We start from the raw sequence: 19,940 nt of genomic DNA, 5'->3' as shown, positions 1-19,940 counted from the left end.
TACCGAAATTACAGGGTAGGAATGGACAGAGATAGGCCTGTGTGTTCATCGTATCATATTTCTCCAATGTCAAATCAGTGTGTCTTGTTTGTAACAAAACTGTCCCTGTTTGCAAATAATTAAATCTGAGATATCATTAAGAATCTTTTGGTACTTTCAAAAGTTAGGCCTACATTTCCACCCCAGACAGAATAGGCCTACCAATGGAGAAAAATGGCAGCTTTAACTGCTCGCTATTCTTCTTACATGGCTCAACCCAACGAGAGAAGGTCACAAGTGTTTCTCTAAAAGCTGTTTGGATTTAAACATCTTCTATTGTACAGAAAGTGAATAGCTTAATCAATTGATTTTAACAAAATTAGATGCAGAGTCTATTTTTTGAATCCTTGGCAATAGAAGGTTGTAGCTCAGCCTCTGAATGTTTAAGGAACAAAACAATAATATTCCCATATGCATCAGTCACGTCTTTCCCGTGTATTTTACAGCTCGTTTATAGCATGAAGCATCGCGGAACAAAGCACTGTTAAATATCACATTATATAAATCAGATGGGCTTTATTTTCTTCAAAATATTAAGCTAACAATGGGTAGGCCTGCTCTTTTTGCCATTTTCCTTAATTCAAAGGTAGGCGTATGGCATACCCTCATATCCCTTCAATTCGAGTCTTGGTTTTAACTGAACAGCCCTTCACTGACACGGAAGTAGGCTAATTAAAGAGTGCATTGTGGGTGGAGGAATTGACCAACAAATGTATGGAGCCTATAACCTAATTTCATCTGTGAAACAGATAGGCCTACCTCTTACTTTTAAGACAGGAAGAAATACACTCCCTCACAAAGCCCTCTTGTTAAAAGTAAATTAAAATTAAGACTTTAAATGCTTACTCAAATTTGACTACTTTCAGCGCCCATGAGGTGTCCCTTTCTATTGATTGTTTCAAGGCTAATGCTTCAAGTTTCAGCTTATTGTGAGGTCAATAACTGATAAAAACAGTTGAAGTCGGAGGTTTACATACACTTAGGTTGGAGTCATTAAAACTCGTTGTTCAATCACTCCACAAATTTCTGGTTAACAAACTATAGTATTGGCAAATCGGTTAGGACATCTACTTTGTGCATGACACAAGTCATTTTTACAACAATTGTTTACAGACAGATTATTTCACTGTATCACAATTCCAGTGGGTCTGAAGTTTACATACACTAAGTTGACTGTGCCTTTAAACAGCTTGGAAAATTCCAGAAAATTATGTCATGGCTTTTGAAGCTTCTGTTAGGCTAATTGACATAATTTGAGTCAATTGGAGGTGTACCTGTGGATGTATTTCAAGGCCTACCTTCAAACTCAGTGCCTCTTTGCTTGACATCATGGGAAAATCAAAAGAAATGGTTCAGCCTTGGGAGCAATTTTCAAATGCCTGAAGGTACCACGTTCATCTGTACAAACAATAGTACGCAAGTACAAACACCATGGGACCACGCAGCCATCATACCGCTCAGGAAGGAGACGTATTCTGTCTCCTAGAGATGAACGTACTTGGGTGCGAAAACTGCAAATCAATCCCAGAACAACAGCAAAGGACCTTGTGAAGATGCTGGAGGAAACGGGTACAAAAGTATCTATATCCACAGTAAAATGAGTCCTATACCGACATAAGCTGAAAGGCCGCTCAGCAAGGAAGAAGCCACTGCTCCAAAACCGCCATAAAAAAGCCAGACAACGGTTTGCATCTGCACATGGGGACAAAGATCGTACATTTTGGATATATGTCCTCTGGTCTGATGAAACAAAAATAGAACTGTTTGGCCATAATGACATCCTTATGTTTAGAGGAAAAGGGGGGAGGCTTGCAAGCCAAAGAACAGCATCCCAACCGTGAAGCACGGGGGTGGCAGCATCATGTTGTGGGGGAGCTTTGCTGCAGGAGGGACTGGTGCGCTTCACAAAATAGATAGTATCATGAGGAAGTAAAATTATGTGGATATATTGATCCAACATCTCAAGACATCTATAAGGAAGTTAAAGCTTGGTCGCAAACGGGTCTTCCAAATGGACAATGACCCCAAGTATACTTCCAGAGTTGTGGCAAAATGGCTTAAGGACGACAACGTCAAGGTATTGGAGTGGCCATCACAAAGCCCTGACCTCAATCCTATAGAAGATGTGGGTAGTTCTGAAAAAGCATTTGCGAACAAGGAGGCCTACAATCCTGACTCAGTTACACCAGCTCTGTCAGGAGGAATGGGCCAAAATTCACCCAATTTATTGTGGGAAGCTTGTGGAAGGCTACCTGAAACATTTGACCCAAGTTAAACAATTTAAAGGCAATGCTACCAAATACTAATTGACTGTATGTAATCTTCTCACCCTCAGGGAATGTGATGGAAATAAAAGCTGAAATAAATCACTCTATTATTCTGACATTTCACATTCTTAAAATAAAGTGGTGATCCTAACTGACCTAAGACAGGGCATTTTTTACTAGGATTAAATGTCAGGAATTGTGAAAAACTGAGTTTAAATGTATTTTGCTAAGATATACGTAAACTTCCGACTTCAACTGTACATCATGAGCAAGGAACATTGTTTTTAATAAAATCAATCATAGTATTAGCAAGGTATCAAAGTTGTCCTCCGGTCTTCCTTCTCATCTTCGCACTCTCCTTTTTAAACTGAAAACATAGGCAAAAAAATAAAAAATACGGACGAACCCTTTGACTTCCCTCCTGAACTGCCACTGTAGGCCTACACAGCACAGCCATTGGTTAGGCAGCACAAAACATTTTTGATCAGCAAGAACAGAGCAGGCCTGGGATCAGGGTTGGAATATCAATTGCAGTATGTAATGCAGCCTAGTTGTATTTACACCATCCCATTATCTATCTTAGAAATAAATATTTGCGCTGTGCTTCTCCGAGCATGCAGTTCGTAGCCTATAGTTTATGGATCATTTGATTGAGACTTGATATTGGGTGCCCAGCAGAGAGTCAGATGAGGGCGGTGTCATGCACACAGCCATATATAGCCTAATTAGCAACTCATTCTAAAACACTGAGAAATATTGAAATTTCATTGATTACCAATTACATGTCCCTTCCCTGGACTAGATTTAAAAAAAATACTAAACCCTCCCCTTGACTGAAATTGAAAAAGCATGACCCTCCCCCATTAACCATTCTTTAAATTTCGATCCATCCTTAAGCCGGGTGGACACTACATGACTTTCAAATCCTAACATCGCTGAGCCTCTCACATTAAACAACCATCTTTCCTGTAGGTTGTTTTGTCTTGACAACGCAGTGGTGCGCACACTAAATGATCTGGCACAGACAAGGGTCACACTACAAGATTCTTCACTTGGTTGTGAGGATTGTTGGATACCACGCTGTCTGGCTCAAAGCAGCCTCAAACATTTTCAGTCCGACATTCATGCTTGACAGTGTTGAAATGTCTAGCCAACATTTTGAATTGAATAATATTGCGTGTGTACTTCAGAGCTGTAACGATTTGACATTTTCGCTTTGGTTAAAGTCAAGTACAGATGCAGTCATCGCTCCTTCTCGAGAGTCTACACATTCTGGGTGACGCAAAACATCAATCATTTCACTGGCTTCTTCTCTGGCGAGCTCTCATTGGCTATTGCTGATCACTTGTCATTGCACATCTCACACTACAAGAGCATTGCAGATTTTTTGCTGATAAAATCAAACCTGGTTGAAAATATCGGGACATCTGGGGCTATTCAAAGACGAGATTGGTAGCCCTCAGATTGCGTCTATGAGCCAGTCACATTAAACGAGCGTCGGTGACGGCCACGTGCCCCGAGTAGGCAAGGGGATTTTGGTTTAGATCTCAAAAACTTGTCTGGGACAGCTAAAATCGGGCCAAAAATCATGTAGTGTACACCTGGCTTTAGTAAACCATGAAATTAAACATTAACCCGTAGAGGGCAGTGCAACAACACATAGGCTACTGCTGATGGAACTTACTGGTATGGTTAGTTGTGGAGGGGATAACCATTAGTCAGTGGTTATAATATAACTGATACGTTACAGTATGCTTATTTTATAGCGTCTATTTTGTACGTCCTTCAATTGACCAGACAATGCAAAAACAAAAAAATATTTTCTACAACCACAATACATTATATTTACATTTTCAAGATGTAAGGGAAATCCACATTCTTTGCTATCCAAAGGGGGCACAAAAGTTTTTTTAAAAGTGAGATGTGTACGCATGTGTACTGTAACAGGACATTGTGTCCCACCGTAAAGCTGTTGGTTGTCCAGTCAGACCATTGTCTCACCATTCTTGTCCTTGACCCTGCTTTCGTCGAAGCCGTTGACCCTGGACTCTGGTTTGAACTCAATGTTCCCCAGTTTGAGGACGGCTGCTACCAGCTCTAGGACCAACTGCACCTCATCCTCCATAAAGCCCACAATCTGCATTGCATTCTGGGAGAGAACATAGAGAGAAACAGCCCATCAGACACTTAGCCAAGGCGAGGTGCAGAAGAACTAATCTTGATCAGTTAATGAGTAGTTATTTGGGATGCAAGGTGATTTGAAGATCAGTGATTCTCCTCAGTCTGACTTTTATGTTGACTACATGTACATTGAACACACACTAATAACAAGGACAACAGGAAGAAGAGTGAGTATCTGGACTGGAGAGGGAAGAGCGAGACAACTAGTGACAGAGGGCAAAGTGATGTGGACTGTGGTTGGGGAAATATTTTAAATGATTAAATGTGTGTTACTGTGATTTGACACCGTTGTGAACAAGGGTGAGAGAAGACTGTAGCAGGCTGCCTTTGGCTCCAACAGCATCATATCCAGTGGAGAGGCCTATTTTGGTATAGCACTGAACTCAATCGTGTTGAGTTGGACTACAGCTGAGACGTGGCCTGCTCCCTTATTGAGAAAAGTACTCATCCCAAATGGCACCCTATACCCTACAATACTTTTGTCCAGGGCCCATAGGGTGCATTGTATAGGCAATAGGGTTGTATTTCAGACGCAACCACTGCCACAGAGTCCAAGGGCAGCAAGATAGTGGTTTGGGATAAAGGGAAGGCAGGCACCTCATAACATAACATCCTCTGTGTGTTGTCAACAGTAAGTGAGTCAAGAGGAAGAGGGGCTGAGCGACTGCACATGGTGACCATGTTCTGCAGCGACAGCCTCACATGTCAGTGTGGGAGGATGCAGCTGCTGTTTCTCCCTCAGGTTTCCCACAGCAGCACAGAAACGGGCAGCCAGACTGTCACTGTGTATTCTAAAGCATTTAGCTATTGTTTACTGTTGTGAAGGCCTGCACTGCAGGTGAAATTCCCCTTTGAGTACTAAAAAGTGGATATAGATAGAAGTTACATAACAGGGGGAGGCGCTGTAGAGGCGGCTAGCCCATAATCAACCCTGGGCTGGTAAGGAGCAGGTTAGCATGGACGAGTTACCTTAATCCAATCAACCTGCTCTGGAGATAATGAGCTCAGACCAGCCCTTTGCCACACACACAGCCCTTTGCCACACAACCCTTTGCCACACACCTCAGCTAAACCAAAAATTACAATGACAGACAGGAATTAGTGTGAGTGAGTGTGATAGAGTGTCCCACCCTGACGGTCCTAAAGCTTGCTGCGTCGTCTAGTCCATTGACGGTGGCTGAATCCAGACTCAGGTAGTTGTACTTACTGAAGTCTCTGTCCAACTTCAGCTTCGCTGTGGGCCAGAGAGACAAACACACATGGCTTTAGCATGGCCTATTCAGTCAATGCTGGTGTGCAGGTGCTATATACGCACAAAAACATTTCAGAGTAGCAGTTTCAATGGGCACCTTTAAAGGCCTGAATCAGGTATCAAAGAAAGCCATTCCACTGCATGGTGTATTGGATTACAGGTTACATTAACTGCTGCTAAATCAAGTCATTTGATATTTGTCCACCATGAGATATTGTTCTCCTTCAACAATACTGCCAAACAGTGGCTGAGCTCCAGCTGAGAACACATAAGCCATACTGGTTTCACAGTCTTTGTTCTCTGTACTTAATCACAGGTTCATGTTTAAGTAATGGTCACGTAACCAAGACATTATTCCGTTCGATAACTCGTGACATTATATTTAGCGCCGTTTCTAAGTGTCATTACATATCTTAAACATTCATGACCGTTTCTGAGATGTTATGATACATGTAATGAAGCTTCATAACATGTTAATGACGTCATACAGGTGTTATAAGCACTGGTGTCAAATGAAGTGTTACCGATAACTGTGTGTATAACTTACTCAGGGTGTCACCTGAAGCTCCAGAAAGAAGCTGGTAGAAGATGTGGAAGTTTCTCTCTCCTCTTGGCTGCTTGCAAACCCTGGACTTCTCCAACAAATCTACGGGACAACAAAAATACAGGGGATTAAAAAGACACGACTGTTATAAAGAGAAATAACACAACTTATTTGATGAGCTTTCTACACGTGCAGGACATATAAAATATTCCATTCAATGAGCTAAGAACACAACTGATATTTTACGTCTACACATGGTCAGTGTCAGACCACATCTATAGTGCACGGATCAAATCAAATCAAGTGTATTTTATATAGCCCTTCGTACATCAGCTAATATCTCGAAGTGCTGTACAGAAACCCAGCCTAAAACCCCAAACAGCAAGCAATGCAGGTGTAGAAGCACGGTGGCTAGGAAAAACTCCCTGATGGATGTATCTCCCTGTTATAGCCAAATATTAGTGTTTCCAAGGTGACCGAACCATGGTCATGTTGGCGTTTCATTGTTCATTGTATAGAAGTGGAGCCTCCTAGCCAGCCGGCACAAGAAGACTCCGAGGAGGAAACCATATGAAGAGATCAAGTCAGCTGCTCCTCCATGGCTAATGACCAACTACAACAACACCTATATTGAAAGGATATATGGGATGTATACTTATGATACTAAGGAGTTCAACTAAGGAATGGCATCCTCGATTAATTACACATGAACACACTTTTGTATTTATTCAGTTAATGCTGTGGTCAGAGTTAGAGCCCAAGGTCTTTCAAGTTGATCAGAAAACTAAGAACTTGGTTTTGAGTTTGGTAATGGACAGGCATAGAAAAGCCATGTTTGCTTGACAAGCCAAGGTATGTTGAAGATAGGGCTATATTCCGCCCTGGGACCTGAGTAGGATGCCTGTTGGCATTCAGCTACGAATCAGCTAAGTCCTGATTCATCTTCTCAGCAGGGGCATTAACTGCTTGAAGAGTCAGGAACCACTTCATAATGAATTTACACCCTCTCTGACACAGGAGGTCAATAGAACGTACGTGTGTGTGTATATATATGAGTGAGCCCCGGGCGTCAACAGCTATAAGGTAGGTGGTCACGAATCGGTGCCAGCTATTGCTAGCCACGCTTCAACGCCACATGGTAGTCACTAAGTGTGTGTGTGTTAAATACTAAGTGGTTCTCTCTGGGTTGTCTGTCAGCTCATCAATAACGTAGCATCTTTTACAGAGCGACAGACGAGCCGAGCTGAGCGATGCGTTGCCTCTGAACTGTAATCAAAAAGGGGACAGAACATGGATCCTTTCTTCCTCTCTGCCAAACCTTGATATATATTTTCTAACACTGAGTACATACAAGACTATGAAGTCTTGCAATGAGACTATTCTCTGCCCCCCCCCCCCCCCGTCATAAAAAATGTTAGTCTTAATTTGTGGCTCCCCTTGGCTTGTACCCTACGAGATTCACATGTAACTGCCTGCAATCATCCTATTGACCAGACCAAACTCACAACAGTGAGTTCCAACAACAGAAAATAAGACACAGGAACACGAAATGTGGCTCAAGAATGTTCTGAACATCCAGGGTCTGCCCCACAGGGGGCTCTTTTCTCTGTTGTGACCTTTCCTCTTTTGTACACTGGAAGAGTTCAGCCCTGTTATTGCTTTTCACTACTAAGGCCGCTTCGCTATGGTTTTCCATGCCTGCTGTAAAGCATTTGTCAAATTTAGAATGGTATTATGAACAAATATTTAAGGAGAAATGTCAGACATGCTATATACTGCAAATTAAGAATGGAAGTCCTGTCTTGCTGTTTTGACTAGGGTATAACAAGCACCAAACGACTGGCCATTTGGGCATTGGAAACCCTCTTCCTGGCACGTTACCACTATTCAAGTCTACTTTGTTATCGCAATAGTGTAAATGTTAGGGTACCAAACTAATTCCCCAATGACATAAAGTTAAAAACATAAAACAAGATTCTCAGTCCAAAGTTCAGCACATACAGTTTGACACATTATCCCATACAAAACTAGCGTGCATGGATGTAGTGTCCTAAACCCTTCTCCACTGTGGCCTAACCCTAGCTGCTCCACTATACTGTGACCATGTCCTAGAGCAGGGGTCCTCAAACCTCTCCTGGGGACCCATAATCGTTCCATGTATTTGATCTAGTCATCAGCTAACATTTTATTTAAATTGTCAACAAATTATCAGGCCTTTGACTAAGTGAATCATGCAAGTTAGTTCAGGGCTACAACAAAATTGTGAAATGTCTGTGGATCCCAAGGAGAGGTTTGAGAACAACTTCCCTAGATGTGTTCCTGCTCTATATCCACAGTTAAAGAAGACCTTCAGGTCATGGAGCAAGCTGGAGATGGTGTGAGTGCCATAACGAGCTGTCAGCTGACTGTGCTGCAGCAGCAACAAAGACCCAGAGGAATTTATAGCTTGTGACTTCTGAGAGAAGCCCTCAGGCAGTCAAGGCCTTTCCCCTTCCATCCATCCCAGTCTGTCCTTCTCGTCACTCCATCCTAATAAACATCTCCTTGTAATGGACGGTCTTCATTAGCTACTCCATAATCAAATTTCAATCACATTTATTTATAAAGCCTTTCTTACATCAGCTGATGTCACAAAGTGCTGTACAAAAACCCAGCCTAAAACCCCAAACAGCAAGCAATGCAGGTGTAGAAGCACGGTGGCTAGGAAAAACTCCCATGAAAGGCCAGAACCTGGGAAGAAACCTAGAGAGGAACCAGGCTTTGAGGGGTGGCCAGTCCTCTTCTGGCTGTGCTGGGTTGAGATTATAACAGAACATGGCCAAGATGTTCAAATGTTCATAGATGACCAGCAGGGTCAGATAATAATAATCACAGTGGTTGTAGAGGGTGCAACAGGTCAGCACCTCAGGAGTAAATGTCAGTTGGCTTTTCATAGCCGATCATTCAGAGTATCTCTACCACTCCTGCTGTCTCTAGAGAGTTGAAAACAGCAGGTCTGGGACAAGGTAGCACGTCCGGTGAACAGGTCAGGGTTCCATAGCCGCAGGCAGAACAGTTGAAACGGGAGCAGCAGCAAGACCAGGTGGACTGGGGAGAGCAAGGAGTCATCAGGCCAGGTAGTCCATAAGACAGAGAGGACAGTGGAGTATGTGTGACAGATCAACCACTCTGTTTCCTGTGACCTCATGGCTGAATCTCTTCACGCCAGACAAAACATGAACATGAGACAGGACGAAACAATAACAGAGGTTTGGATGGGCAAGATAGAGCGACAAGACGAGGCACTGCAGTCAGAAACTAGTCTTACATGATTTAATGTGTATGTTTGGCAACTGTTTAGGTTGTTTTAGTTTGCTTCCTCACCCTCTAGTTCCTGAGTGTCAATGACCCTCCATTGACTGGAAACAATGTAATATCTTTGATCGCCATCTCTCTTTGGTGAGCCGACCAACCGGGCGTGCAGGGACAGCATGTGGAATGTGACACGCTATGATCGACCCCCACTCCCCATCGCTTCCCTTCTTTCAGGCCCTCCCCTCTCTCTATATCTCCCAGTCCCGCTCTATCTCTCCCTGGATCTGGCCCTGTGGTGTATGGTGTGTGAGAAACCATTACCAGGGTGGGATGACTTACTGGGGGATGTAATTGAGCCAACTGTGTCAGTGGGATATAACAGTGAGAGGGCTACTCTATCACTACCACGCTCACATCAGTGACATGACAGAGCTAGAGGGATGGAGGAGAGCTTAGCATGTGGCAATTATATTGCAGCATAACGTGTGTGTGTACTTTATAATACTCACAGTTGCTAATAACTCCACCCAGAGGGTCTCCTTTGAAGTCAAACTCAATGTCCATGTATTTTCCCTGCAGAGAAGAAGAGAGAACACAGTGGTTAGAAGTGCCTGACAACCACTATATAGGGAATAAGTGCCATTTGGGACACACCCTTGTCTCTGATTTCCCTCTATGACCTTTTTTCCTTTTAGCAATGAAGTGGTTTTCTAGGCAGCCAAAACAAGATAAAAAAGGACCAATGGGATGAGTCGGGCACAGGGCCCACCCCTTGATGACAGAGCATTAAGGTCTTTAATACAATGGCAACTTCACTTTGGAGCACTGACATTACCACAATGCCCTGGTGTGGCTTTAAAGTTATTCTCACTATGCATTTCAAGATATGTAACTATCAAAATACAGAAATCATCCCTGTATGATGCATTTTACATGATGCAAAATGCATCATACAGGGATGATTTCTGTATTTTGAAAGTTACATATCTTGAAAACTTGATTGCTGACAAGCATAACATTTTGGGACTATGTCAACAATAGACTAATGAAACAAATACCAAAATATCGTTTTTGGGGTGGAGTTTTCCTTTAAGTGATATTCTTCAGGAATCAATGGGTAAATATTAACAACTGAAATGCCCATTGAACAGATTCCCAGATCCCAGGCAGTAGGTAAGAGGCAGCTCTCATACACACAGGCAGGGATCACTGAAATGAGCTTTACGTTACCTGAGGGAATAGAAAGGAGAAAGGAGTTTCTCTTTAAATTCATTTTGAAGAAGTCGTTTTGTCTCCAGGCACTAGACCTGTTCATAAAGTCAGCTGCCAAATCACACATTGGTTTGCTGTGACGTAATGGACCGTAAGTGGAGGAAATGCCTTTGTTTCTTCTCCCATTTGAAAGGTAAGTAAAACAAACCATCTCGCTCACTTTCTCCCTCTGTTCTGTTTCAGGTTTGGAATAGAAGTTATAAATGACAGTGGGCCCAGTGTCTTCATGGCCGTTTAGATTTTTCTTCCTTTTATTTATAGCTGACAGTTCTTCAAAAAGCTGTAGCTTAAACTGGCAATGGACGCTGCCAGATTCAACAACATCACCAGTCTCTCTGCAGGGGGAAGAAACAGGGCAAACATTCGGTCCTCGTTTTGAGGAGAGGAATTTGGACAAAATGGCATTCAGTGGAACACTCAGGAGGTGCTCATCCAGCAGTTTATATCAAGGTTACCTAAATATAAACAGATCAGGCATAATCTCAAATGATTCCCCTGCTATGATATCCTAAACCTGAGCACAGGCTAGGGCCAGATAGATAGGTAGACCATGGGGTTGGTGAGTGAGTGGCACAACCTTATGGATGCCACAGAGGCTGTATAGTTTGGTACATGGAGCACTTGTACTCCAGACTAAACTGACTCATGGGACATTTAAGTTAAGATAACAAAATGACACATGACATAAGTAGGGGCTGTGCATTTTGTACTGATGACCAGATTCCTAACCACAGCCCTAGACATTAGGTCATCATTATGAATAAAAATGTGTTCTTAACTGACCTGCCTGGTTAAGTAAAGGTTAGATAAATAGGCATTAGTTGAGGACTGGTTAGCCCCTGAGGCAGTCTGGGGTATGGGTCAGTCAGTCAATGCGTTTCCAGTCTTGGGGAAGCCTGCAGTAATGTGATGACATCAGAAACATTGGAATCTGGAACAGGCAGCTGCTGGCTGCCAATGGGCCCCTGTGGAATACACAGCCAGCCAGCAAGGAAGCGTGAGAAAGAAAGAAATACCGTGCAAAAACGTGCTGCAGTCCAAAACAGGACATCTCATTTTATATCTACAGCGTCTGGAAATTAAATGTTTTCCTAGATTAGTCTGCCAGCCAAAAACCTTGCAAGAGCAAGATGGTGATTGCATCATCAACCTGCTGATGTTAGTTCCATCATTCAAAGCATCAGTCAAAGTTTCCTAATGTTAGCACCAAAATTCTCACTGTGCATAAGTCATTTTAGGGAAGGCGAGGTAGAGTAGTAGGCCTCCAATTATGTTAGTTCCACAGGGGCAGTTGGCCTATGGCAGCTGAGGAGCAGCTTGATAGGTCAAAGGTCACTAACAGTTACTGTAAACCTAACCCTCCCATTGGTTGACGATATTGTATCGTTGATACAGTCTCCACACCAGCTGAGGCCTGAGACACAAGCTGTTTTGCATGATGTGCTGTAATCTTTAACTGTACCAGCAGCACCATCCTGGCGCCTGGGCCAGGTGGGAGTGGATATCTTTAATGCTTTAAGAGCCATCTCCCTGTAGGAAAACATGACGCCAAGGAGTTGCGCTTCTGGAGACAAGATATGTTTTCCAAAGGTAACTTGGCAGGGGCCATCGGCAGACATCTGGATATAGTTGCCAAAGAAAATTACCCTGACGTGGGTGTCACCTCTACCTTGTGCCGCTGCTATGCTGTAACTGTAATGGTTTAGTGTTATGTCAGGTTCTGCAGAGAGAGACAAATGCAGGCTATACTGAGAGAAGAAAAGGAGGGAAGGACAAGGGGAGAAAGTGATATGAGAGACATGGGAGGGAAAAAAAGAGAAAGGTTGAGGGTTTGTTTGTCTGTCTTAATCTAGAGTAAACAATGAACATTGGACGAGACCATCAGACACAGAATCTCAGAGGATGGCGCCGGAGAGAATGGCAGCAGTTTTAAAGGATCCTGACCAATTGTGCTACTTTGAGTTTTTTGTTGTTGTGCTGATCTTAACTTTTTTTGTACATGTTTCCGCCATCGTTTCATATGATCGAAAAGCGCTTCTGGACATCAGTGCTATCACTAACCTCCATTTGGAAGAGGAATTCTACTTCAATGAGTCGGAAGCGAAAGACATATTGATTATCGTGGACCAGGCCCAAATCCCCAATACTCTGAGGAGACGCCGGATTGTGAGATACCTGACAAGACTACATCGAAGAGTGGTAAATTGCCTCTACCCTCCGTTCTATTGGCAAACATGCAATCACTGGAGAATAAACTGGATGTGCTCCGTTCGAAACCATCCCATCAACGTGATCTGAAGAACTGTAATATCCTATGTTTCTCAGAGTTGTGGCTGAATAAGGACCTGGTAAATATAAATCTAGCTGGTTTTTCTATACATGGCAGGACAGAACGGCTGCGTCTAGAAAGCTCAGAAGAGTGGGGGTGTGTGTCTCTTCGTTAACAACAGCTGGTGCGCGATCTCCAATATTAAGAAAGTCTCGAGGTTCTGCTCACCTGTGCTAGAATACCTCATGATAAGCTGTAGACCACACCATCTACTAAGAGACTTTTCATCTATATACTTGGCTGTCTATTTACCACCACAAACCGATGCTGGCCACATTAAACGCGCTATATAAGGCTATAAGCAAACAAAAAACTGCTCACCCAGAGGTGACTTTAATAAAGGAAAACTGAAACCTGTTTTACCTCATTTATACCAGCATGTCACCTATGCAACTAGAGGTAAAATAGAACTCTAGATCACCTATATTCCAAAGCTCTCCCTCACCCTCCCTTTGGCAAATCTGACCATAGCTCGATTCTCCTTATTCAAGCTTACAAACAAAAAGTTAAACAGAAAGTACCAGTGACCTGCTCAATAAGGAGGTGGTCCGATGAAGCGGATGCAAAGCTACAGGACTGTTTCACTAGCACAGACTGGAATATGTTCCGGGATTCAGCCGATGGCACTGAGGAGTTTACCACATCAGTCATCGGCTTCATTAATAAGTGCATCAACGATGTTGTCCCTACAGTAACGCACGTACATATCCCAACCAGAAGCCATGGATAACAGGCAACATCCGCACTGAGCTAAAGGCTAGAGCTGCCATTTTCAATGAGCGGGACACTAATCCGGAGGCTTATAAGATATCCCGCAACACCCTCCGACGAACCATCAAACAGGCAAAGCATCAATACAGTACTAAGATCAAATCCTACTACACCGGCTCTGATTACAAAGGGAAATCCAGCCGCGAGCTGTCCAGTGACGCAAGTCTTCCAGATGAGCTAAATACCTTCTATGCGTGCTTCGAGGCAAGCAAACATCTTCACTGACATTTTCAACCTTTCCCTGACCCAGTCTATAATACCGACATGTTTCAAGCAGACCACCATAGTCCATGTGCCCAAGAACACCAAGGTAACCTGTAGCAATGAAATGTTAGACACACTCCAATTCACATACCGCCCCAACAGATCCAAAGACGACACAATCTCTATTGCAATCCACAAGGCCCTTTCCCACCTGGAAAACAGGAACACCTATGTGAGGGTAGGCGCCAAGCTGACCCTCAACATGGGGCCCCTCAGGAATGCTTGCTTAGTCCCCTCCTGTACTCCCTGTTCACCCACGACTGCGAGGTCACTCACGACTCCAACGCCTTCATTAAGTTAGCAGACGACATGACGGTGGTAGGCGGTATCACTGATGACGATGAGACAGCGTACAGGCATTTCGCTACAATAACATCTGCTAACCATGTGTATGTGACCAATAACATTTTATTTGATTTAGTCAGAGACCTGGCAGTGTGGTGCCAGGACAACAATCTCTCCCTCAACGTCAGCAAGACAAAAAGGAGCCAATCATGGACTACAGGAAACGTAGTGCCAAGCAAGCCCCCATGCACATCGACGGGGCTGTTGTGGAACAGGTCAAGAGCTTCAAGTCCCTCGGTGTCTACATCAATAAGGAACTATCATGGTCCACTCTAGGGCTGGGCGATATGGCAAAAATCTCTTATCACGAAATAGGTCATTTCATATCCCGATAACGATACATATCACGATGTAGGACATTTTATGTAAATTCAATGAATAAATAGTTTATATAAAATGACCACATGTAAAGGACTAGTTCTTATTACATTTTGAATTATACTCACGAATAAAAAGGTAGTCATTTGATTATTTCTCCTTTTATTTAGATCCTTTGTGCACATTTTCAATTAAGCATGTAACAAAATATAAAATATTAATGTATAAAATCTAAAAAAAGGTAAATAGAAAACACTTCAAGGCCTAAAAAATTATATAAATCTATATATTTTTTATATGTATATATTTCCTCAGCAAAAAAAGAAACGGCCCTTTTTCAGGACCCTGTCTTTCAAAGATGATTCGTAAAAATCCAAATAACTCTATAGATCTTCATTGTAAAGGGTTTAAACACCGTTTCCCATGCTTGTTCAATGAACCATAAACAATTAATGAACATGCACCTGTGGAACGGTCATTAAGACACTAACAGCTTATAGACAGTAGGCAATTAAGGTCACAGTTATGAATACTTAGGACACTAAAGAGGCCTTTCTATTGACTCTGGAAAAACACCAAAAGAAAGTTGCCCAGGGTCCCTGCTCATCTGCATGCTGCAAGGAGGCATGAGGACTGCAGATGTGGCCAGGGCAATAAATTGCAATGTCCGTACTGTGAGACAGGATGGACAGCTGTTCATCCTCGCAGTGGCAGACCGCGTGTAACATCTGCACAGGATCGGTACATCCGAACATCACACCTGCAGGACAGGGACAGGATGGCAACAAAAACTGCCCGAGTTACACCAGGAACGCTCAATCCCTCCATCAGTGCTCAGACTGTCCGCAATATGCTGAGGCTGGACTGAGGGCTTTTAGGCCTGTTTGTAAGGCAGTTCCTCAACAGACATCACTGGCAACAACGTCGCCTACGGGCACAAACCCACCGTCGCTGGACCAGACAGGATTGGCAAAAAGTGCTCTTCACTGACGAGTCGTGGTTTTGTCTCACCAGGGGTGATGGGCAGATTCGCGTTTATCGTCGAAGGAATGAGCGTTACACCGAGGCCTGTACTCTGGAGCGGGATCGATTTGGAGGTGGAGGGTCCGTCATGGTCTGGGGCGGTGTGTCACAGCATCATCGGACTGAGCTTGTTGTCATTGCAGGCAATCTCAACGCTGTCCGTTACAGGGAAGACATCATGTGGTACCCTTCCTGCAAGCTCATCCTGACATGACCCTCCAGCATGACAATGCCACCAGCCATACTGCTCGTTCTGTGCGTGACTTCCTGCAAGACAGGAATGGCAGTGTTCTGCCATGGCCAGCGAATCTCAATCCCATTGAGCACGTCTGGGACCTGTTGGATTGGAGGGTGAGGGCTAGGGCCATTCCCCCCAGAAATGTCCGGGAACTTGCAGGTGCCTTGGTGGAAGAATAGGGTAACATCTCACAGCAAGAACTGGCAAATCTGACGCAGTCCATGAGGAGGATATGCACTGCAGTGCTTAATGCAGCTGGTGGCCACACCAGATACTGACTGTTACTTTTGATTTTGACTCCCCCTTTGTTCAGGGACACATTATTCCATTTCTGTTAGTCACATGTCTGTGGAACTTGTTCAGTTTATGTCTCAGTTGTTGAATCTTGTTATATTCATACAAATATTTACACATGTTAAGTTTGCTGAAAATAAACACAGTTGACAGTGAGAGGACGTTTCTTTTTTTGCTGAGTTTATTTATATATATTTATTTTAGGGGGGGGCTTTCCTGTTTTTCATGTAATTTTGGCATTAATACGTGTCACCTATCAATTTACTTTTGGTACCTTGGGTCGAGTGTTAGCACCAACTATAAATTGGGGCCATGTCTTTGCAGATGTAAGTTGTAACAGCAGCTGTTATCTCCTTCCATCTTCATGATTCGTTGTCATATGGTGTGCCACAGGCAAAAGCCTCTTGCAACGTCTGAGTTGGGGGTTTGCTTTGAGCACTCAACTGTACTTTCTTGGGTCTCATCCGTAGACCCTCTCCGTACCGTTTCACATGATTCTTGCGTAGTTGGTAAAAGAGGTTAGTGGTGTTTGAGCGTGTTGTCGGGACAAACCGGCGGCATATTTTGCAGAGGACGGTTTTCTGGTCTGTTTCAGACTTTTCATACGCAAACCACATCCATGCGACCGAAATAGCCCCTCTTAGGTACGAGCTCCGTGTCTCCGTGTCTCCGTGCTCTGTGTCACGTTCACTCTCCTCCATGTTTGTTTGTGTTACAACATTGCCGTAAAGAGAGTGATTTGCGACAACTAAATAAACAACAGAGCATAATATGAAACGATAGACGTTTTTCTGTCTTCACACGATATATATCGTCATATCGCCCAGCCCTAGTCAACACAGCACGGCAAGCAGTACAGAAGCAGCAAGCCTGGAACCAACAGGACCCTGAACAGCTTCTACCCCCAAGCAAAAAGAATGCTAAATGGTAAGTCAATCAAAACCTACCCGGAATATCTGCATTGACCCTTTTTGCACAATTCTCTTGTGACTCAACACATATGCTGCTGTTACTGTTTATCTATGCCGTTGCCTCGTCACTTTATCCCTACCTATATGTACATGTATTTTTTAAATATTTTATTTAACTAGGCAAGTCAGTTAAGAACAAATTCTTATTTACAAATGACGGCCTACCCTGGCCAAACTCTAACCCGGATGACGCTAGGCCAATTGTGCACCGCCTTATGGAACTACCTGTCCCGGCCGGTTGTGATACAGCCTGGAATCAAACCACGGTCTGTAGTGACCCCTCTAGCACAGCGATGCAGTGCCTTAGACCGCATAATGTATCTACCTCAATTATCTCGTACCCCTGTCCATTAACGCGGTACTGGTACTCTGTGTATACAGCAAAGTTATCGTTACTGTGTATTTATTCCTTGTGTTATAATAGATTTTTTTTACTCTCTCTCTTTTATCTCTGCATTGTTGTGAAGGGCCCGTAAGTAACCATTTCACTGTTTCACTGTAAAATTTGATTTGAGGACACCGCCAGACCCCAATCCTCATTGGAGTAGACCATCAGACACGGATTCTTATTGGCGGAGACCAGACACTGATTCCTATTAGAGGAGACCATCAAAGCACCGCCAAACTTCCCTGTTTGTGTCAGGACAACAAAGAGAAAAAAAGGAATACTTACAAATCGGGATGAGTTGTCATTTCTCACAGTTTTAGCATTCCCGAAAGCTGAAAAGAAGAACACATATCGGTTAGATAGAGGACCAAATCAGTAGATAACAAATATTGATCGTATAACTTAAAATTAGGGAAAGTAATGAAGCAACCTCACCATTTTCTCTGCTAAATCATATGCACTAAATCTTTGCATACGGATGGCTTGATATTTCAGTTTAGTATACCAGTTTCTAGAAAGTGTCACACCAGCAAAAGCCAATCCTATCCTAGTCCTCATTTATCGGTCAATCATGCAACACTTCATTCAGTCCAATTATGTTATTGGTGGTCTTACTGCTCAACATAGTCTCGCTACATTTAAGTCAGTGGTTCAGTGTGTAAACTGTGCACTACGCATAACACACAATTACCAGAGACCATCAATTATAAGCCTGAAGTATTTTAGTTAATAATAATAAATATTATATTCCATTTAGCAGACGCTTTTATCCAAAGCGACTTAGTCATGCATGCATACATTTTAAGTATGGGTGGTCCCCAGAACGGAACCCACTATCCTGGTGTAGTAAGCACTGTGCTCAACCAACTGAGCTACGAGTCACATTTCTTAAAACAATGACCATTTACCAAATTTAAAAAATAAATAAAAATAAACAAAGCATACACTTGCATATTCAGCACACTATTTTAACTAGGCTGATATTTGTGGGAGCACCAACTACAGTAAAACTGCATTATTCGTGTTCTCTACTGCTCTCCAAAACCAGTTTAACCACATTTCACACTAAACAGCATTAATTTGTCATTCAACACACCACCATGTAAAAATCAGGTACCTTGGAAGCCTGAGGGATAGACTAGAGCCTTGTGTAGCAGGATATCTGCTTTGCCTCCCTCTCTCCTTCCCCCCCCCCCTCACTCTCCCGTCACGGGCCATTACAGCCTGAAGCAGTTAAACTCTCACAGATGTGTTCTGGGCCTGGCTCTATAGCGTAGCAGCTCAGTACTGGGCATCAGTAGCCTGGCTTCCTCCTTCATGGGCATTTCCTGTCTTCAGACTCCAAATTAAAAACACTGCTGTCTTTGTGCCAGCACCCAAGTATGGAGAGGGTTTTTCCCTTCCTGATGTATTGGACTGGGGATCAGTGAATATTTGAAAGGAGGTAGGAAAATTCTAGAAAATGTATCATAGTGTGTTGTAGTGAAGGGCAGGGACAAAGAGTGGACAGATGATGCATGTTAGGTAAACTGTAATAAACATCTACAAATTGTAAACTTTGGATCACAGATATTCAAAATGGTGTATAGGGGCCAGTTAGAAATGAACAGTAAACTCAACGTTGTAATTGTTGACAAAAGCTCTATGGGTTGACAGACATGTGAGAAAGAGACATACAGGGGGAGAGAGAAATAAGTCTTAAAGTGGGTGTGTCCCTCTGATGCCTTGGCCTTGCTGGCTCTGAACCTAAAGCATGGGAAAGAGAAAAAGGGTGGGGTTGCTAAAATTAGTACGGTTAGGACACTCACCCTCCAGCACGGGATTTGACTGCAGCAGCTGCTCCTTCACCTTGTTCACCTCCTGGCCCTTCCCACACACCGCCGCCACATATGACATCACCAGCTTACTGGCCTCTGGATGTTCAGAGAGAGATAGACAGGGTTCTTTTATCAAAAATCATTCTACATCTAGACATGGCTGAACTGAGGCACACCCCAAAATCCCCCTTACACCAGCCCTAACCAGTCTCTCCCTCCACACCCCAAAATCCCCCTTACATCATCCTCCAGAGGCCCTACAGGGATGGGGTCTGGGCCTCTCTCTGGAGAAAACATGATTCACACGGTCCAGAACTACCACCACCCACCACC

The 19,940-nt window shown here is 43.4% G+C and overlaps 1 protein-coding gene across 4 annotated transcripts in view; it reads right to left on the bottom strand.

The window, feature by feature from the left end:
• Window positions 1-19,940, bottom strand: part of LOC111959417 (unconventional myosin-Ib) — a 151,688-nt gene that overhangs the window by 33,059 nt on the left and 98,689 nt on the right. For all 4 annotated transcript variants that reach the window (XM_023980940.2, XM_023980941.2, XM_023980942.2 and 1 more), the window contains exons 5-10: window positions 19,599-19,703; window positions 18,076-18,122; window positions 10,087-10,150; window positions 6,287-6,385; window positions 5,618-5,721; window positions 4,308-4,455 (exon numbers count right to left, since the gene is read on the bottom strand). In XM_023980940.2, coding sequence (XP_023836708.2) covers window positions 4,308-4,455; window positions 5,618-5,721; window positions 6,287-6,385; window positions 10,087-10,150; window positions 18,076-18,122; window positions 19,599-19,703 — 567 coding nt within the window. The remainder of the gene's footprint in view (window positions 1-4,307; window positions 4,456-5,617; window positions 5,722-6,286; window positions 6,386-10,086; window positions 10,151-18,075; window positions 18,123-19,598; window positions 19,704-19,940) is intronic.

Source organism: Salvelinus sp. IW2-2015, linkage group LG36, assembly GCF_002910315.2.
Source record: "Salvelinus sp. IW2-2015 linkage group LG36, ASM291031v2, whole genome shotgun sequence".
Taxonomy (NCBI): Eukaryota; Metazoa; Chordata; class Actinopteri; order Salmoniformes; family Salmonidae; genus Salvelinus; species Salvelinus sp. IW2-2015.
Note: the sequence above shows the minus strand (reverse complement) of the source record. Positions and strands in the feature narration are given on the sequence as shown.